The following is a 22,500-nucleotide window of genomic DNA, read 5'->3' on the forward strand; positions in this document are numbered from 1 at the left end:
GGCCAGTTTCAAATAAGCTCCGAGTGCAAGCACGCGCTTAGCGAACCCCCGCAAACTGTCGAGGGTGTTAAAAATAGGCTGTAGGTATGACATGGTTGATCATTTTGTGTCAAACTTCGACATAAATACAATGTTGCGTCCATATGCTAAACCCGGAAACTTTTGGCGACTACAGAAGCGGCGCCTGTATCTAACGTCATGTACGTGCGGAAGGTTGTACCCATGGCAACCAAAGGAAAGTATGTAGTTCGGAAGTTTTAATGATCAGAAAGGGGTTAGCAATATTGAATTATAATCGTCATGATTTAACATGTGAATACACCAACATGATGATACGATCCGTTCCACTAATGAGAAAGGGATGCAGGGACACGCTAATGTTCGTTGTTGGCGTGCAACTTATATTTTTGCCAAACCTGAATCTCTATGGCGTGTTGCAATGTAAAAAAATCGCCATAGAACCGGAAGTCCAAACGCCGCATATAAGTTGACGTCAACGCTGAAGAACTCTATTAGGGTGCATCAAACTCCCCAAGTTTAGAAAATCCTGCTCTGCATTTGCAGTATTGTTATAAAGCTTTGCAAAATCTTAGCAAATTTGATAAATGTTAAAGGGCGACACAATAGACTTGAGAATTTGAATGGCAGTGAATAGACATTTTTAGCGAAATCAGTTAGAAGCAGGGCTTCGAACCGGTTCAAGGAACGAAAACGAAAAACAGAAACTTTTTGTATTTTACAGGGAACAGAAATGAAACCGGAAATGTTATTATTTTTTATGTTCTGGAACGGGAACACTTATTTAAAAATAATGGTAACCGGTTAATACCGGTTAATACCGTTCCTCAAACTAAAAAAAAAAAAGTCATTATTTTCCTGCGCACGTTACCATGACGGCTGAGGTTCACGTCCTGTGTGACATCAGACATTCTCTGACTGAATGGAGAGAGAGCTGTAGATTACAAAGTCTTCACTCCACATCTTAATTAAGAGAAACCACTGTCATACAAAAGGACAGAGTTTGCATTGCATTATTGTAAGACATTGCAGGGAAGCGTGTGTAAAGTGCACCAACAATGTTCGGCCTTATTGGGCATCAATGGCCGCTTCAAATATGCACAAACTCACAATGTCCATCATAGCGCTTCCCGTGACCCAAGTCAGCGTGGAGCGCACATTTTCATCATTGAGGTTTATTCTCTGCTTCTCCGCTTAGGTCGTCCCTGAATGATAAAATTCTGGAGGATATTCTTTTCATCCGCTTGAATAAACAGTTTGGAATGTAGGCTGACTCATTTGCACTTCCGTCTTTCTTGGTTAACGTCAGTTAGGCCTATGGGGAGTAATCAGCTGACAGGAACGAAATTAACCGTTCCGGGAACAACATTTTTTTGGTTCTAACCGGTTCGGGAACGGCAATTTATTGGTGGAACTCAGAACCGGAAACGTTATAATTCCGTTTCTGTTCGGAACGGAACGTTTGGAAAAAAATAACGGTTCAAAGCCCTGGTTAGAAGTACATTTATACACTATTTTGATGAAAACTAGTAAAGAATAATTTGGTAGAATGCTCCAGTTCCCTTTCCACTTTCCCATATTTGAAATTCCCTCTGCCTGTTCTTAAGAGCCTTCCTTTAGCAAGGTTTTAGCCCCCATTCGCTAATCTTTTAGCCATGTTCAAACACCCACGTATCCATCCTTTAGGCTTTTTCTGGGGTTTTGATGTTCTGGAGAAGTGGAAACGCAACTAGAGAATTCTTCCAAACGACTGTCCTTACTATTTTTGATCAAAACAGTCTCAAAGTACACTTTGCACAGATTTAGCTAAAAATGCCCATTCACTACAATTCAAAATGCCAAGACTATTGTGCCACACTTAAGCATCTATCAAATTTGCTAGACATTTGCAAGGGAGTTATAATAGTGCACAGGAACAATACTGCAAGAGCAGAGTGGGATTTTGCAAAGTTTTCTTTTTTTCGAGGGGGGTTTGATGCACCCTAGTGGCTATGACATTATACATTGTATTGCGTTACATAACATTACATTATATTTTGTTGAATTACATGTCATTACATTACATTTCATTATTGTGTGTGTGTGTGTGTGTGTGTGTGTGTGTGTGTGTGTGTGTGTGTGTGTGTGTGTGTGTGTGTGTGTGTGTGTGTGTGTGTGTGTGTGTGTGTGTGTGTGTGTGTGTGTGTGTGTGTGTGTGTGTGTGATAACAGGGAGGAGCAGGATTCTGAGTATGCACGCCTCATTCAGGAGGAGCTATGCAGGGGTGCAGAGGAGGCACACAGGAGAGAACAGGAGGACCAGGTATACACACACACACACACACACACACACACACACACACACACACACACACACACACACACACACACACACACACACACACACACACACACACACACACACACTGTGATGACGCGGCTTATGGGCTCGTCACCACTGCGTCCATCTGCATGGATGTACATCTACATGTTCCTACAGGTACACACAGATAGACACACACACACACACACACACACACACACACACACACACACACACACACACACACACACACACACACACACACACACACACACACACACACCACCACCACCACAGACATTATATGACACTTAAAGGGACACTGTGTTCCAGAATTCACGCTGCCCATTCACTAATGTTACCTTTTTCATGACTACTTACCACCAGCATCAAATTCTAAGTTTATGACTGGAAAAATTGCACTTTTCATACATGAAAAGGGGGATCTTCTCCATGGTCCGCCATTTTGAATTTCCAAAAATAGCCTTTTTTAGCTGCAAAAATGACTGTACTTGGACAATACTAGAAAATATTTGTTTATTACTTAGTAAACGTTCATGTAAAGATCAAATTTGGCAATAGGCAACCCAGTTTCAATGAGCAGCATAGTTGCAGTACCTTTTTTGACCATTTCCTGCACAGTGCCCCTTTAAATACACACAGGCACACGCACTCCTTCGTGTACAGTACATGTGTGAGCCTGCTGTTCTGTTCTGTTCTGTTCTGCCAGTAGTTTTATGGGGGCTTTATTGAACCCAGGTGAGGGGAGCTGCCTCGTCTCTTTAGATGGGAGCTACTGGGAGCACTTCTGGCTGTCATGCTGCTCCAGAGCTATAGAGTGGAGGACACTTAAGAGCAGCCAGCACTGAACCCAGTACAACCCCATTTCCCTCTTTCAGATGGATGACACATGCACATCTGCACACACACACATACACATCTAGACACACACACACACACACACGCACACACACATGCATACACATACACATACACACACACACACACACACACACACACACACACACACACACACACACACACACACACACACACACACACACACACACACACACACACACACACACACACACACACACATGCATGCGCTTCTGAAGTGAACATCAGCGGAGGTCAGACAAGCCAAAGTAGAGGGGCAACATCAGAGCGATTACTCTAAATGGCATGGCGACAGTAATGGACTCCAGATACCTGCTCTGACGTGCCGCCATAAACAATCCCTCTAGCTAGCTCTCTGGCTCTCTTCTCCCCCTGTGCCTCACTTCTGAACTCTTCCACACACCTGGTGCAGTAGAGGCTCTTTACCACTGCCGGTTTTCTGGTAGGCCTACAGCTCGACACAGCACGACTGGGACGCCACTTTTTGTTTTTCGATTGGGCACGACACAGCTCAATCGAAGAGCAAAAAGTGGCGACCGACTCACACTGTGAGTCAGAAAACCGGCAGTGGAAAAGAGGCATAATAGTCATGTACGAGTTACCATCAAAGGAATGCTCAAACTAAGAAACATTTGAAATGCTGCTTTGGATGCATGCTAGATAAACCAGATGAAGTATAGAAACACAAGCACACTTTCTTGTTTATTCTCTTACTTATGCCCCAAACAAATGCATTTCGGTGTCAGGCCATCCTCATAGCAGTAGTCGTCATCGTAATGTGACCATTGTTGACCATAACCTCGTATTTTTACTTGTAATTTACCTGTAGTATTTCGGGGGGGGTTTCGGTGACAATAAAGCAAAAAGGATATAACGAAAGAAGTGCTTCACTCCAAGAAGTAAACAAGGGCATGCTCCTAATACTCACAAAAGCACAACGATGGTTACTGTACTCTTCTGCAGTCTTCAGTAACTTCAGTAGTTTGTGAGTCAGTGAGTTAGTGGGTTATTGGCTCAGTGGGTCACAGGGGCGTAGGCAGAAATAATAAAACAGGTGGGCCCAGAAAAGATCGGACGGGCCCAACCCGAAAGCTTGTAGGTAGATATTATAATACTGCGCTCAAAAATGATACTTTGAAATTGAAATCATAGAAATCACGAAGAAGATGAACCAGACGTTTGAAAAAAAAGATTAAATATCGCTCAGTGCTTTGCCATTAATTATACAAAGCGGATTCCAAAAAAGTTGGGACACTTGGTATTTTGTGAATAAAAGCAAAATGCTGCCATTTTCAAAACATGCATTCCATGTGTAAGATGTACAATGTCACAAGGTCAGGATAGCAACTGTTAAATGGAGGCAAAAATATTGTTTTGGGGGAAATATGTGTTCATTTAAAATTCGACCCATGCAACAAATCTCAAAAAAGTTGGGACGTGGCCAAAACATGTTGGTATAGTTAGATAATTCTAAAAATAACACAAGGAAGAATATTTTTAAAGGAACTATATTGACTGCCAACATGAATGCACAAATAAAATACCATCACAGAGAGACTGTGGCACTCATTAGCGAAGATTTTGAGGCACTAATTACTGATCTATTACACAGAAAGATTGAATTATCAAAATTGCAGGCATATAAGGCCTATTTCCGTAATATGGAGTTCTGTGAAATCATTGCACGGGTTATGACATCATGACATACTCATCGTCAATAAGCAAACCCTGACACTCCAACAATGACAGCTGTTGAAAAAATGTCCATAAACAAAACACTTGATTAAAGTACACGATGCAGACATTAAACAGAGTTGCAAGTGGCAAAGCTCATTCTAGATAGACCTAGGAGACATGTGAAACTGTCCTCTGATTACAGAATCGAAAATATTTCATCCTTTTTTAAAATCATGGAGTCATGCACCCTCCAGGTTATGAAGAAAATGAATACTTCAGCTTGTTTTAGTAGTCAGTCTGAAAGACAGCATATATGACGGTAAAGGGGTGCAGATGTGTCTTGGTTATGGTCTTCTTACTCAGGTAGAGCATTAAAATGAATGTTTAATGCTATATACAGACTTTAAACAGCATACATAGCAACCAAGGCATTATATTTTGGAGTACCGCCTTTAGATATTGCCCCATAATGGTGGCAGATTTCAATCTCTACTATGTTCCAATGATGTGGTTCCATCATAAGAGTAAACAGACAAAATTGTTCTCTTGCAGTCAGGATATGCCACATATTAAGCATAACAATAAGGGGAACAAGTTGAAGAACACACTTATCAGTTGAGCTGCTGAAATCGAGTCTCGCACATCCAAATATCTATTTTTTGAATAAAATCATGGCATCAGTTTAAGTATCTAACTGTTAAGTATCTTCCCTTGTGTTGTGTTTAGTCTTATCAAACATAAAAAGCATTTTATTGGCCCCGTCCCAACTTTTTTGGGATTTGTTGCAATGGTGAAATTTCAAATGATCACATAATTACCTCAAAACAACAATTCTGCTGACTTTAACAACTGATATGTTGTCTGTACGCAATGCTCTACCTTATTAACGTATTGAATGTTTTGAAAATGCCAGCATTTTTATTTTATTCACAAAATACCAAGTGTCCCAACTTTTTTGGAATCCGCTTTGTAGTTCAATGAGGCAACAATTGACTGTCAAGTGTGAATGGGGCGGGCCTGGATATCAAGTGGGCGGGCCCAGGCCCACCCATGGCTACGCCTATGGTGGGTCAAGGGTTAAATCCAGTGTCATTATGGCGGGGGGGGCTTCTCGAGTCGGATCCACCTGGTCCAGTGACGCAGGACCTCCTCTTCTTACTTTACCTTCTTCTTTCTCAGAAGCTAACAAGCCAACGCCACCTTCACAAGACTGGTTCTCGAACTGGGGGTTGGTACCCCTACCTAGGGGGGTTCGCAGAGGTACTGAAGGGGGGTCGCAGAAAATAAGGGACATTGCATAATGGGAAATCCACCGGCTAACAGTTGTATTTGCTGTCCTGTGGATTTCTAGTAGTATTAGCGGACAAACTATTAGTGGAAAATCTAGTAATATTAATGGACCAAATGGGTTAGGGGTCGTGATAATATTCGTAATATCCAAGTTTGGGAACCACTGCTGTATTGAAACAGTATTATCAGCCTGTCTACAGGTTCAGGAACATCTTGATACCACTTATTGTTTGGTGGTCTAACGGTTAGGGAGGTGGTCCTTAGACCAGAGGGTTGCACTAGGTTCATATCCTTGAGTAAGGTACCTAACGCCACATTTCTCCAGGTAATATAAACAATTCCCTGGCCTATAATACCTCTGAGTCAACTAGCTAAGTGGAATGTAAAACAAAATGAAAGTGACATTTAACAAGCCATCTGTGAAGTGTCTGGAAGCAGGCAGTCCAGTGAAGTGTTTGCCAAGGCAAACTTTACCTACAATACCGCTGGACAATTGCCCGTATAATTCTGCCTACCAGTAGAAGCTCCTGCCAGGGTTTGTGTGTGTGTATTTGTGTGCCTGTGTGTGTGTGTATGTGCATGTGTGTGTAAACACAGCCGTGTGTATGTGATTGACACTCTACAGTGGGATTGGCAGAGCAAACTTTTCTTGTATGCTTAAGACAACAGCACTGACCCTTACAACCACAACACCGGCTGCAGCAGTGTTTGCTGAACAGCTGCCGTATGCATGTAACCTGGTTCTCATGCAGATGGATATTCATCCCTGCTTTTCTGCTGCACTGTTGCTGGTACAGTTAAGTTGTAAGGCAGCCTTCTATCCATCTGGGTTTTTTTTGTTGTTGTTGTTGGAAAGAATCAGGCTAACTGTGTTTTGTCTTATTAGTTTGATACTTTTATGTTCTTCTGCATGATTGTGGCAGAAACTTGGGATAGCAATGGAATGGGCGTTTTGTTCTCCTTTATGTGCAAAATAGAAACTCTGACCTCTGAATTAAGTTTTAAAACAGTTAAGTTTTAAAAAACAAATGTTCTCATGATTTTTTGGTGATATCCGTATCATTGTAGGAGATCTTGCCTAATATGCAGCCCGTCATTATTCTCCTTGATGGTAGTGATTAGTTTACTGTTTATACCATTGGACAGGTAGCCTGGGAACTCCCATACTGCCTTTAGTTCTACGCAATCGTTTCGATCTGAAACGTGTGATTAGGTCTGGTGGTAACCAGGCAATTGGACAGGGGTTCCCACTTAAAAATCTCACAAATGTTTCAACCCTATGAACAATGCACCTCAAACAGTCTACAGTGGCATGGCGTTGCAATGTTTAGCTTCAGCTTCTCAGCCCTGGCCCGCAGGTTGGGAAATACTGCCCTGGAAGAAATAATAAGGTGAAGGTTGATTGCTCATTGGGTACCCTTTAGCTTGGGCAAGTGTTCTATAAATGTTGTAATACCTAATAATGAGTAACATGCAATCCTCAGTAACACTGAAATTCACATAGATGGCTGCAAAATGGGTCTAGTCAACACTGAGCTCCCCTGGGGCTATATTCATAGCTTGTGTAGAGCCATAACATGTGTCTTTTATAAGTAACAGTGGATTGGATTGAATATCCTGTTGTAACGCAAAACACATGCCAGACCTGATATTTGCCAGTGCAGCTTGCCACTCGCTGACCTTCCCTCTGCTTCTGTTTTGGTTTTCTTCCCACGTGTGCATAAATGTGGAAAAGTATTTAAAAAAAAAAACAAGTTCTGTATGTTGTTAAGCTCCCATCTGTGTCCTTTTTTGATTTAATCAAAGCTTTGGTTCTCAAAACATCAATGAGATGAAAAAGAACGGAATTAATGGCAGCTCTGCCGTGATCTTTTTATTTCCCCTTTTTTCTGATCCTTCTGCTGAGAGGAAAATAGGACGTCTGTGCCGTGCCCTCAGTTCTGTATTTTGCAAGTGTACGCCTCAATGCCTACATGGCTTTTACTGGCTCGTCTGGAGAAGGTTTTAGGGAGGAGGATTATCTGAAGCCAGTGATGACATTAGGAGAGTGTTATTCACAGTTAATAATAATTGTGTTTATTCAACTTGGCAGAAACTATTAGCCATACTTGCATAGAGAGGCCCATTCAGACCAAAATTCACTTGACTCTGCCCACTCCTTCAGGTATGGTCTGGTGTAACTATCCCAGGAAAGTGCTGGCAGGCAGGCGTCTCTAGGATGGCTGTCAAGTGCCGGGGCTTGTGGAAAAGGACTTTGTTTACTGCTGTCAGGATAAGAGGTCTACTTGGAACAGAAGGGCCTTCAAGGGCTTCAAGAGTGTCTTTAACCCCTTAAGACGCGGCTTTATAAATTTGTTGTTACCAGTATGGTAATGACCAAGTCGTGGTGCATTTCTAAAGGGCCTGTGTTGTGTCATAGTATTGTAGTGCTATGGTAGTTACATTTCAATTACTATTACAGTGTGCCACTGGAGGTACGGCGCGCATTAAGGGGCTACAACAAGGCTGGATGACTCTGCTCTTAAAGCACCAGCTAGCAGTTTTGAGTCTAGCGTAGCGTTGCGTAGCCTAGCATAGCGTTGGGGAGCTCTAGGTGGGGCGTTGAGAAGGACACAGCTGATATGGGACGCTGCTTTGTCACCATTGGGGTACATGAGTCAACTTTTTAATACTGAGGGGGGCGTTGGCAGGCTTATGATGGGTGTGTGTTGGAGGTTTATGATTAGGTCAAGGGGGCGTTAATTCAGAAAAAGGTTGAGAACCACTGCGGTTACATTTTTGTGAGGAACTGTAAGGAGAATATCATGTCAGCCATGTTGTTTTTGGGGGACATTTGTAGACATGCTGCTTGCTGATTTTGTTGCTCGGGAGCTGTTGATTGTAATAGACCACAATTATCTGTTAAATGTGTCTCTCTGCTCTTTCATCAGTCTTAATGACTTGATCATTAAATAGTGGCTGTTCTCCCCATGCAGTTACCACACCCTTACCCTCTTGCACAACGCAGTGAGTAAACTTGTCACCTTTTGAAGTGGGATGAGGTCAGGAGGACGAACTAGATTGAACTGAGAGAAGGTTAACTGCTGTACTGAATATATGTTTACTGCAGTGTGTGTGTGTGTGTGTGTGTGTGTGTGTGTGTGTGTGTGTGTGTGTGTGTGTGTGTGTCTGTGTGTCTGTGTGTCTGTGTGTCTGTGTCTGTCTGTGTCTGTCTGTGTGTCTGTGTGTGTGTGTGTCTGTGTGTGTGTCTGTGTGTGTGTGAGAGAGAGCTAGAGAGAGAGGGTGGGTGTGTGTATGTTAACTGATGTAAGGCATTTTGCTCGATGTTTTCTGCAATGTGCAATAATGTGTGTTGGGTCTTTGTCTATATCTTGTATCTATATATCTATGAAAGCTGTCAGACACTTTAAGTTCCCTCTCAATGAATAAAAGTACTCTACTCTACTCTACTAGATTGAAGGCATGGGTAAGGGTATTCTTGATGAAAGTTCTCGTCACCTGCCATTTCGGTCGCTGTTCTACCTAAACTGCTGGAAATGTAATTGCCATTGACTTTAGGAAGGAGTGCATCTGGTTTCATAGACTTATAAATGATACCAAATTATATCCAAAGCAATCTTCTTTAAGTCAAGGTTTTTTTAGTATATCAAAAACCCTTTATTTTACATCTGGTGATGTCCACTACCTTGACTCAAAGGACAGAGGCTTGGCTATAATTCAGATGTCTATGTGCTAAGTAGGATCGGCTGGATAAATTGAATTTGCTGGATGAAATATCTGGCAAGACTCTTGCTTTCTGAGCCATGGCCACAATGTTAGGGTAGACAGGCCTGGCAGTCCGCCTCTGTGCCCTCTCAGCAAGAATCAGAAAATGAGTCAAGGCACCCAACTGACTGAGAAAAAGAGATTGAGATGGTGAGAGAGAGCGCGAGAGCAAAAGAGAAACAGATAGATGGGGACAAAGAGATTGTGGAAAGAAAGCAAAAAAGAGACTGGCATTGTTCAGTTTTTTTTTCTGCTGAAGCGCCCACACTTTGCACTTTCTTGTACAGATGCCTCCGGTCCAAACCCCCCGCTGTGCACTGTTGTTTCTTTCCACTGTGTCGGTGTCAAGGCCTTGAGCCCCTTTTGAGTTGTTTCTTTCGACTGGTGGGCGCTCATTCTGTGATTGTGTGTCTGAGCTCCTTTAGTGGCAGCTTTCGGCTGGTGGGCGCCCGGTTGTGTGTCTATGTGTGTGTTAAGTGTTTGTGTCTGTCTGAGCCCATGTAGTGGCAGCTTTCGGCTGGTGGGCACCCGGTTGTGTGTCTGTGTGTGTGTTTGTGTCTGAGCTTGTTTAGTGTCAGCTTTCGGTGGTGGCAGTGTCTACGGTGGCGGCACGCCAATCTCGCCCAGAGCCCTGGCATAACTGTGGTAGAGGGTAGAGGGTAGTGTGTGGTTCGACTAGTAGGTATGGAAAAGGCTGCAGTGAAGAGGAATTTGTGGCATTTGTCTGAATAGAAGCTGCTTATGTGGCAGTCCCTCTGACAGTATCTACAGTTCAGTGATGGGTTTTTTTTTAGCAAAATGTGTCATTCCATACCTAAGCAGCCATACCTGTAATTCTGAGTTGGGGTAAGGGGTTTGGATGAGGGTGAATGGCATAAGTGCATAAGTGCACAATATTACACAGGGCTGATAGTATTCAGACTCCATGCCTGATTTCAGGCTTGACAGAGTTTGCAAACATAAAAACATTGATAATAATTAGCCATTAAATTATTCTTATCTCAGGAAGTGTTACAGGTTTAGGGTTTTCTTCTACCATCAGGCTTGAATAATGGTCATACACAGGTTATTAAATGTTTGAATAATGTGTCAAAATAGGCCTACGTTACGTCACTATGCAGTATCTTGTCGTCGTCGTTAAAGCAGGGAAAAAAGTTCAGGCTCAGGATTTTTTTTCACTATCACCCCTGTATTACATGATGTAACTACTTCACAATAAGAGTGTAGAGCGAGGAGGTGTTGCAAGCAATCTCCTACCCGGATGTATTCAAAGCTGTCAGTCCTCTTACCTTTCTGCTTTACTCATTTTCCATCAGCTTCTTTTTCTTTTTCCATCAGATGTATTTTAGTTTATTTTTTTATTTTTTTTAAAAAAGAGAATAAACAAACCCTGTTTTCCTTTTGATGAATCCCCTGTTATTTTCACCCAGTGTGCTGTACTCTCTTCGCTCTCCCTCTCCTTCCTCAGCTGCTTGTTTGCTTGCCTCCATCAATGCCCCCCCCCTCCCCCCTCTCTCTCTCTCTCTCTCTCGCTCTCCCTATGAGTCTCCCCTTCTCGCTCCCCCTGTTCTTGGTCTTCAGCATTTTTTCCAGCTGCTGTCTTCCAAGCGAGAGAGCACACACACAGTTTGGACACGTGGCTCATTTTCCACTAACTCAGCCTGTGCAGTCTACGTAGCCTACAACTAAGGCATCCCTGGTGGAAAACATCCCTGCCCTACCAAGCCCAACGATAGGGCTGCAACTACTGTATATATTTTTATGAATTTTCTTAGACGTTAGACTGGAAATTGGCTGGCTCACTAAGACCTCTCTTGTTTTGTGACTGAATGTTGTGCTTTCTCTTTTTTAAAAATAAGATTGTACATGAAGGCACGGTTATTAGTTCGACAACATGGTTTACTGGACGTAATGGCAACTTTTGAAAACAAGGGTTTTGTGATCCTGTGGTCGCTGCCCTACCCATTTTTAGGTCAGATCCATATATCTTTATGAAATCAATAAAACATGTAATGCATATCTTATATATCTATTTTTTGTTTAAAAAACATCTTTTGATGATGTAATCTTGTCATCTTCACTCAGTCATACCCTGTGCCCTGGCCAGACAAATTTACGCCCTCTTTCTAGTACAAATTTCTTTGTAAACAGACAATAAAGTTTATCTTATCTTATCGTATCTTATCTTAGTAGAACCTCCATTTCACACCCTGGCTGGAGAAATACTGAGGAGTAAGCAGGGAGAGTGAGCTCTAATTTGACAACGATCAGAACACTTCAGTTTTATACAACTGGACGTCTTTTGGTTTTGTTTGAGCGTGTTTGGTCTGTTCTAGTGAAGCTACAAAAAGCATTCCGGTTGCCTTTGACTTGAACTCTTTTTGACTAAAATGAGCCGAGAATATTGAGATCTAAGTTTGAGTGTGGTTCAGGGTGTTCAGAGTGTGTTGGGAGAAGGTCTGCCTTGCCAGTTTGCATTCACAGAGCGCTGCCAGTTCTGATTTGCATAGTCAAACACTGCTCCTCTCCATCAATCTGACTCTGTTCACCACCTTAATGGAAGTGCTTAGCCCATTTTAGCTTAAGCCCTTTTTGGGAAAGGGTGCCCTCTGCCTATTAAATCCTAAATATCTCAGCTTCCGAAGCACATAAAAACATGACATGAGTTGCATTTAAAAGCTATGACCTTGGTTTTGCATTAGAATGTGTTCATTCAGATCCAACACCCACATTTTTTAATTAAAAACTAAAATCTCAAGAACCTGAATGCAGCTTATATGTGTCTCCAGGCTAAAATGGGTTAATAATTGACATTGTTATTGACATTTTATTTAATTGAACTTAAACCGTGTTCCTGGTATCTGGTACTGGTATCAGGTGGTGCACTTATTCCTAATACTATCTCTTGGTAATTACCTGGTAATTTCAGAATCATTACTGATGTCTAAGGTGGTGTTAATATCTAGAGAGCTGTTTGTGAAACCACATGGAAGGGGATATCCAGTATGACTGTTTGCGGTTGCGTGTTTGCAGGTCGGCGTGGCGGTTTCGCTCTGCCTTGGGAGTATAGTAAGATGGGGGCACAGTGGCCTCTTGTGGTGATTTGTGAAATAACCAGAGGATTGTTGTTCATTAGGTCTTATAGGGCTACTTGCTGAAGTCAGGACATGCATGGTGATTCTTATTTTGTCATTCCCTTGAAAATGAAAGCTGTAGATGGTTGGTTGAAGCTATGGTTTGATGGTTCCCTTCCACATGTGGCAATGGCAATTCACGTACACTGAATATTGCGAACAACAAACAAATAATCAATGGAATGGATAATGTAGTTATGTTGAACATACCAAGTAATACTTGTAGTGTATTATTTATATCCTCCTATATTCATATGTGTTGAAATGAAAGGCACATGTTTGCTGCCAAAACATTACAGGAAAGTGCTAACAATTTGTCAATTTGATTATTATTGCGCATTATTGTATTTGAAGGGCTCAGATGCAAAATCCTCTGAATATTTCGTTGATTTAGAAATCAGTCCATCTCATTTTACTTGAGGCTTGACTTGCTGTACTTGATTTTAGCATGCAAGTGGCTTATTGATTTGAGATTACTTGTGAAATTTTTATTTTAATGTCAATTTTTACAGATTTATTGTATTGTAAAATTTTACTTGGGGCAATTGCCTTTGAAGGTTTACAGTATGCGTGTAACCTTTCTACAGTAAATGAAGTGCAGGGGCAGGTGGAAATTTGGTGGAATCTTAAGTCAAAACCGAGACCACCCACAGATGTCTTCACGATAGTCGAGCTACGCAGGCAGGCATGCACACACACACACACACACACTCACACACACGCAGTTTGTTTTTGCAGACATTGCAGGTCAGAGTTGGGGTGGCCATTTACACACAGCACTGTGGTTGCGTTCCAATATGCGACCTTGCGTCCTCCACTTGGGCTTGTGGCCTCATACCAGGAAGTAATATGTCATGATGGCATAACTGACAACAGCATTGTATTTCAATATCTTGCAAAAGCTCAATTGTAAAGTCATTTTCCCATTTGCAAACTGGATGGTGAATAAAGAATAGTCCCCCAAAAATTGTTGTGGCTAGGCCGACAGCGGGGAAACTTAATGGTTTTCTCCACGGAGGCGGGGCATCAGCAAAACGTGAGGCCACGAGCACAAGTGGAGGACGCAAGGTCGCATATTGGAACGCTCCCTGTGTGAGCGAGGGAGTGAGTGGTTGGTTTAAGAGGTGTTGGAGAAAAGAGCAGCAGCAGAGGCAGCACACTGACGGCCCACTGAAGGAAATTCCCCTCATGACGACACAAGTGACGCCAGTGACGTATGTGTGGGTTGCTGAGTATAGCATAGGCGTACAAGATTCACACACTTGAAAGAAGTGTGTGTGTGTGTGTGAGAGAGAGAGAGAGAGAGAGAGAGAGAGAGAGAGAGAGAGAGAGAGAGAGAGAGAGAGAGAGAGAGAGAGAGAGAGAGAGAGAGAGAGAGAAGAGAGAGAGAGAGAGAGAGGAGAGAGAGAGAGAGAGAGAGAGAGAGAGAGAGAGAGAGAGAGAGAGAGAGAGAGAGAGAGAGATGCCTAAAATGGGTAAATGCGCTGACTTTGTTCTAGTTCCCACCCTTCGTGTGCGTGCGTGTGTGCGTGCCTGTGTGCGTGTTGTGGTATTATGTGTTAACGACAACTCGGGTGGGCTTCTTCTCAGCGCACATAAGCGTCATTCCTCCCACTCACACACACACACGTACACCCCCACACACACAAATAACACACCCACACACACACACAAATAACGCAAGCAACCACACGCACTAACACAAACTCAGTGAAGCAAAAGTGCTCGTTCACACTTTAACCCTCTTCCGCTGTGGGTCTGTATCCTGTTGCACAAGACCGGAGACCATGCCAGAGAGCATAGAAGACCATCTCAAATCAGTACAAGATATAGAGATGTTCCGGCCCTGCCGTGGCCAACCGGTAGGGCACTCGCCTGCCATGCGGCTGACCCGGGTTCGTTTCCCGGCCTGGGTCCTTTGCCAACCCCGTCTGTCTCCTTATGTGCTTCCTGTCCACCTCTCACACTGTCCTATCAAATAAAGTCGAAAAAGAGCAAAAAAAAAGATCTTTTAAAAAAGATATAGAGATGTTCCCCTCGTTCTTCCTGCTCCCAGTGAGCCGCCTGATAACATGGCATCGATGCAGCAGATTCACCTCTTGACACCTCCACTCAGCAGATGTTGATCAGCACAAGCAGAGCAGCACTAGAACGGCTTTTGTGACTGATGCCTCAGAAGACAACTCACATCCGTATATAGATATACTGTAGAAATGATGGCATCGTATTTTTTTATTTCTTTTAAAGGGCATTTTTGGCGTTTATTTGAGAGGACAGTTGGACATGGCGACAGGAAGCGAGTGGGGGAGAGAGATGGGGAGGATCAGCAAATGACCTGGGCTGGAATCGAACCCGGGTTGCCGGCGTAGCAACCCAGTCCCCTACCATTAGGCCAATGTTTCCCAACCTTTTTTGTCTTGTGTACCTCCAAGCCTTTCCATTGTGCCATGAGTACCCCCCAAGTCAAGTTCTATATCGCTTTCTCCATCCCAATGTAACTAAGCTCCATATATTTGTTAAAATTTAATTTTTCCAAGTACCCCCTGCAGTGTGCTCGCGTACCCCTAGTGGTACACGTACCCCTGGTTGGGAAACACTGCATTAGGCCATGGCAGGGCCATGTTGGCATTTTTTTATGGTCTGATAGTACAGCACTGTTGTATCCGATGAACTTCCTAGCAGATGTTTTGCTTGTCAGAACCCCTAGAGCAGGGGTGTCAAACTCCTTTACATTCAAGGGCCACATACAGTCAGCTTCATCTCAAGTGGGCCAGACCAGTAGTGTCATTTCAAAATAATGTTTAATTTCTGCTTCATGTTGGAATTGTATTGCCAGCCAATCATCTTGAGGTGGATTTTGGGTATTTCATGACTTGCATTAACTATGAAATGACAAGCAAAAAAAGCACATTCGTTCTCAAGTATTGAAAAGCTGAAATCTCTGCACACCTGCAGTACTGTTGTAAAGTAAACCTTTGTAATGGGATGGGGATTTGCTTTTCTTTGACATTCTTTCTGTTGACGTCCCCAGGCCTTGTGTTTGAACCACATTTAACCCATTGACGCCTAAGGCTGATGAATGCCTAAGCCCTTTTTCAGAAAAGCTGCCATCAGCCTATAAAAACTTAAATTTCTCAGCCTCTGAGGCACATAAAAATATGCAACTTTCATTAGCATGTGTTCATTCATCCCAAAGATACCAAGATTTTTAATAGCGTTGTCTCAAATCTCATGAGCCTGAATGTTGTGTCATGCAGCCCCAGAGGTGTCACCTCAAGTCACCAGGCCTTGTGTTTGAACCACATTTAAATCATTCCTATAGTAAAGCGAGACAAAGCTGACCGCAAAAGTGCTTCATTCATAGCACAAATAATTTGTCACATCTGTTGGCTCACTGCTTTTTTTCCTTCTTTCTCAAACAGCAAATCGCCAAGCGAATACAGGAAGAGGAAGAGTGCTACGCCAGACGGAGACCTGGAAGTCACGTGAGCGCCAACCGAGGTACATGTCAGCCCACAACCCCCCCACACACACACACCATCCCCTTCTATTGTTCAGAACAGCTCCCTTTTTCTTCACATACTGTATCTTTCCCCCCAGACAGCTTTTACTGTAAGCAGGAGAACGTGGACCCCCATGCTTGTGGATTCTCTTCAGCAAAGCAAGATTAGGCTTGAAGTGGTTCTTGTTTTGTTTTGTTCGGAAGAAATGTGCGTGCGTGCGTGCGTGGGTGGGTGCGTGTGTGCGTGTGTGCATGTGTGCGTGCATGCGCGTGAGTGTGAGTGTGAGTGCATCTCAACATATGTCTTATTTTGTGTGTATTCATTTGTCCACTTATTTATGGGTTTGTTTTATTTATTTATTTATTGCGTGAGTGAGTGCTGTTGTATGTCCGTTAACAGGCGGCACAGGTATATGAGCCCATGAGCTCTGACGCAGCAAATGTGAAGTGCTATGGCGAGATATTTCCACCGCATCACAAGTGTGACTCAGCTAGCCTATGCACGCCTCACGCCTCCTCCACCCACCTCCCCTCACCCTCACCTTCCCCTCCTCCCCTCCGCTGTGGCTGATCGCACTCCCACGCACAGCCCTCATCCCCACAACGATAGGCTCTCTGACTGCACTCTCTTCTCTTCCATCCATCATTCATCTTTACTATTAGGTAGTCATTGTGAATTAGACAGACAGACAGACAGACAGACAGACAGACAGACAGACAGACAGACAGACAGACAGACAGACAGACAGACAGACAGACAGACAGACAGACAGACAGACAGACAGACAGACAGACAGACAGACAGACAGACTTCTCACCACAGGGATCCAGCTGCCGCAGACCAACATCCGTCAACCCACCTGTATAAGACCTTATATTAGATCATTTCATTGGTGAATCATGAGGAATGCTTAGAAAACATTCAGTTTGTTTATTCATCGGGTCATATGTCACAATGTCATACCACCATATTGGTTGACTCAGATGTGGGTGTTCAGCGTGATAGGGGAACATGGCGCCACCAAGTCAGTTGAGCAACTCCTTGTTTTTGGTGGTGACTAATACAGTTGTTTTAAGCGTGACATTTGGTTTTAGCATGATCCAACACAGGCTGCCATCAAGTAATTTGATCAACTCCTTATGTGCGATGACTGGCAAATGTTTCTTAGACACATGACATTTAATTTTTTTAACACCTCAACCATGAATGACATTCTCCTTGCAGTGTAACATTTAGCTCTGCATTTAGCATTTAGCCTTCAGGGTTTTTTGAGGGCAGGTTTGGCACATGCTCTTGTTTGACAAGATTTCAGATCTCAGTGTGTGAGTGAAGTGAAAGCCCATTGGGAAACTCCAATTCCCATTGTCATTGTGACACAGCACTCCACAGCACACAAGTGAACACTGCACACAACAAAATTGCATTTATGCCTCACCCGTGCAAGGGGGCAGCCCTCAATGGCGCCCCTAGGGAGCAGTGCGGCGAGACGGTACCATGCTCAGGGTACCTCAGTCATGGAGGAGGATGGGGGAGAGCACTGGTTGATTACTCCCCCCACCAACCTGGCGGGTCGGGAGTCGAACCGGCAACCTTTAGGCTACAAGTCTGACACCCTAACCGCTTCCCCATGACTGCCCTCTAACTGTATAGTTGCACCTGAGCACAAACCATTATCAATGTGAGGCAGGTGAAGTTCTGTCCAAGGGTGAATAAATCAGGAATCGCCACAGGCTCCCAGAGCGAATCTGAAGAAGTGGGAAGCGAAGCATTTTGCTCACTCCAATGCACAAAATAATAGTATACATTATTTACAGTACTCTGTGTGCGTTTGTTTCCTGATTATTAACCCTTAGACTTCAGATTTCCTGGTCCAGCCGTGGCTCTATTGGCTGGGCACTGGTCTGAAGCTGCTGGGGAACACACGGCCACTATGGAGGGGGAAGAAGGGGGGAGAAGAAAAAGGAAAAAGGGAGAAAGGAAGAAAAAATGGGGGGCTGACACAATGGTTTGGGTCATATCATGCTGTTTTATGCGTTGTTAGGTCAAGAAACGGTAGATTAAAACTTTTAGAAAATTTGCGAAGATCAGGCAAGAAGTACTTGAGCGACCCGGGTTCGAGTCCGGCCCGGCTTTTTTGCCAAGCCCTCCCCATCTCTCTCCCCACTCACTTACTGTCACCCTCTACTCTAAACTGTCCCGTCAGAAAAATAAATTCTTAAAGCCCAAAGAAATCGTTAAAAAAATCTTCAGATTTTTATCTTTTTTTACTGTGTTCTCCAGTGACTAACTTTTGGTCAGCTGTTCCAATGTGATATGGGAAACTACCCAAGTCACAACTGGGCTCTGGTGCCTTTGAGATGTAATCTTTCCGCCTTTTGGCCATGAAAATAATGCAACACTTTCTGTCTAGACAATCCTTCTAGACTAGTGTTTCTCAATGGGGTGTTACAATCCCTCTGGGGGCGTTAGGAAGCCCTAGGGGGCCATTGAAAAGGATACAGCTGAGTGGGGCTGGGGCTTAGTTCCCCAACTGGAGGGCAATAGTCAATTTTATTTTTCAACACAAAGGGGGGCATTGGCAGGTTTATGATGAGGTCAAAGGGGCGTTGGGAGGCTTATGATGAGGTCAAAGGGGCGTTGGGAGGCTTATGATGAGGTCAAGGGGGCATTTGTTTAAAAAAAAAAAAGGCGGGGGGGGGGTAAGGGTGTAAACAATGATAATTAATTAAAAGGAAGAACGTCATTTGTCTGTGATCTAAGATGGGAGATTTTCCAGTGGTTATTACTTTGCTCGCAAACTGGACACATGACCAGTGTGCCCGCTAGTTAACTCGGGGGCTTTTGGCTCTCCCACTGCTACTGTACAGTTGGCTGCACAACAACAACAACCCACCTCACCTCACCATCTACTGTATCTCCAGAGCGCTTTTGTCAAACAGAAAGAGAAAAGCAGACTGGGGGAGTGAGGTTGGTGGTTATTATCGTGCAGCCAGACGCACAGTACAGTGCAGTATAGTAGCGCAACAAAAAGCCCCCAAGTTATCATACTGTACCGTAGGTCACGTGCCAAGCCACAGCGACTGACTGTACAACAATCACCTGCCTCACAATCTCTCCCCGTCTGCTTTTTGTTTCTGTTTGACAGTCCAGCTCATTGCCCGGCGTCAAGGTTAAGTGTTGCGTTTTTACGGACAGTGTGCCCATGTTGTTGCAAGTGCTTTCCGTTTCTCATTCATTACCCCAAGCTTAAAGCTTTTAATCCTCCTACTAAAACGTACACTAACAGCACTGAAGCATGTCATTATGTGAACGGTCTTGTTTGGTTTTGTGTACTGTAGATGCTCATCATGCCCTGCCCTGCCCTGTTCCGAGAAGAGGCTTCATCCCCTCTGGCTTTGTGTTGTGCAGTGGTTAGACAATGTCTGTGCAAACTTGTGGAACCTTTTGTGTCTGTTTGTTGGTTTTGTTTTTAGCCACTAACCTCCGCTGCCCTAACCTCCCCACCCAAACCCCAACCCCACCCTCCCCCCTCCTCCCTCTCTCCTTTGTGTTTTGCTTGCTCATGTCCCTTTTTTGTCTGAAGATGCTTCCGGCCCCCCAGACGGGCGGTGGCCCGCTCATGCCTGGCCTGGCGGAGTGCCTGAGGGGTCTCCCCGGGCTCGCCGCAGGGACCGACGCGTCCACCATCGCCGCTACTCAGCCCACTCCAGATACCCTCACTCCTCCTCTCCTCCATCTTCCTCTCCGTACGACTCCCCTTCCGAATCATCGTCGCCACCACCGTCCCCTCTTCCGCGGTCTCCTCCACCCGACTACTCCACGTACGACAGGCGAACCGAGCAGCGATGCAATGACTGCGACGCCGACTTCGATCACAGGCCCTCGAGACGCAGGAGCAGGCCGGCCCCAATAGTGGGCACGGCGGAATCGGAAGTTGGATCGGCCGTAGGATCGGCCGTAGACTCGGTCGTAACAGCGGCCACGTCGTCGTCATCAGCAAGCGCTGCGTTCTCGGGCAGCTGGGCGGACGCCCTGAGGTTGATCAAGCAGGACATGAGCGAGCAGGGTTATGTGGCAGTCACGGACCAGGCCCAGCCCCAGGCGTCGCCCCTCCAAAGGCTGGAGAGGGTAGTGCAGAGCGAACAGCGGAGAGAAGAGAAACGCCATCACCATGACCCCCATCACCGCCACCAGGATCATCGGAGTCAGGAGGGAGGCAGCTGTAGAGGGGAGGGAAGCACAGTGGTGGGATGGGAGGGAGTGGAGTATGGAGACAGACAAGGGGGGAGGTGGGAACAGGCACAGGACTTGGAAGGGGGTGACAGAGAGCACAGGTGGGAGCCCAGGGAAGGGAGGGCGAGTAGTAGTCGGGGGTGGGAGGAGAGAGTCTGGAGGTCCGAGCCCAACAGGCCTCTCCGACACTCGGCCAGCATGCGTTGCGATGGCCAACGGTCACGGCAATTGGAGCGCGTCGGAAGCTGGGCCTCCAGGGACAGCGGCGACCGTCGCGTGCACTTTCAGGACGACAGGGGGCGCTGTAATAGTTACCATGGGGATAACGGATGGGCACGAGAGGGGCGCGAGGGGCTCAGGGATGGAAGTGGGAATGGGTTTAGTTACCACGGAGATCCTCATTGGTCTAGCAGCCGTAGCAGGAACACTCAGCTGACAAGCTCAGCTGATGGTGACCATTGGCAACAGCGTGCCCCGCCCCTGCAGCGGAACGCCTTCGCCAGGCGCAGTTACCATGGCGGCGACGCTGCCAAGCTGAGCCGGCAGCCGTCCTTCCAGAACGGCCGGCGACACGACCCCCGACGGCAGTCCTTCCAAAATGGCCGCAGCCGGGATTACCATGGAAACGGAGGCTTTGTTGCCGTGGTGGAGGAGGAGGAGGAGGAGGACAGCAGGTTCAGGCATCACCGAGCCTCCTTCTCACGCTGCATCCCAGAGGAGAACGGAAGAGGAGAACGGCTGGAGGAGGAGGCGGCCAGCCTGAGGGAGCGAGCGGCCTGGGAGAGAAGGAGCTACAGAGGGTACAGGGAGCATGAAGCCCCCTCCTACCACCACCATGGGCACCGGAGATCAGAGAGACATAGGAGAGAGGACCATGGAAGCCAGCACTGGCATGGGGAGCACAGAGAATCTGGACGCCATAGCCACAGTAGACATTGGCGTCAGGGGAGGGGTGGCGAGGAAGGTTTCAGCTCTGACGAGGAAGAGGAGATGGAGGATGAGGATGAGGAGGAGGGCATGTGGGACAGGAGAGTGGACAGGCACACCGCACCTCCACACAGACCCTCACACACAGGTAACGCTTGGCCCCCCATGGCTTTGCTCTCTGGGCCTAGGTCACCTCGGCCTACTGACTTGGCCTGCCTGCCTGACTGACTTCCTGCCTGCCTGCCTGCCTGTCAGTCTCTGCTGTGGCTGTGTCTCTTTATCTGTCTTCAGCATTTCCTCTTTGCTACCAAGCTCTTCCAGTTTATCATGGCTACAGTTGACCTCCTAATCATGATACCGTGGGTGGTGGTGCGTGATTTCAGATAATTTCAGTTTGACTCTGTTTGAGTCTGTGTGATTTGTTTCTACGTGTGTGAGCATATCTATGGTTTTGATTGTATGTCTTTGGGGATATTGCTGTGCTTGGTTCTGTGTGTGTGTTTCTATGTGTATGTAAGTTTCCAAAATGCTTTAAATTTGGATATTTGCATACTACACACTTAATCAGTATCCCTCAACATTATATCAACTTCTCTTTCTTTTTCAGAGGTGTAGGTCTTAATCATTGGATTCTAATATAGACTATTCTCATTGTCTCATCTCTCCCCCTCCCTATGCAATTAAGTCTTTTCTAGGGCTGTAACAATACGCTAAATTAACAATTCGGTTCGCATCATTTTTTTTTTCTCCCT

At 45.1% G+C, this 22,500-nt stretch overlaps 1 protein-coding gene across 1 annotated transcript in view; it reads left to right on the top strand.

Annotated features, from left to right (window-relative positions):
* ccdc187 (coiled-coil domain containing 187) overlaps positions 1 to 22,500 on the top strand; it is a 60,730-nt gene that overhangs the window by 21,902 nt on the left and 16,328 nt on the right. The window contains exons 5-7 of the mRNA XM_063209436.1: positions 2,229 to 2,319; positions 16,508 to 16,586; positions 20,172 to 21,896. Of these exons, the coding sequence (XP_063065506.1) occupies positions 2,229 to 2,319; positions 16,508 to 16,586; positions 20,172 to 21,896 (1,895 nt within the window). The remainder of the gene's footprint in view (positions 1 to 2,228; positions 2,320 to 16,507; positions 16,587 to 20,171; positions 21,897 to 22,500) is intronic.

This window comes from Engraulis encrasicolus, chromosome 10 (assembly GCF_034702125.1).
Source record: "Engraulis encrasicolus isolate BLACKSEA-1 chromosome 10, IST_EnEncr_1.0, whole genome shotgun sequence".
NCBI lineage: Eukaryota > Metazoa > Chordata > Actinopteri > Clupeiformes > Engraulidae > Engraulis > Engraulis encrasicolus.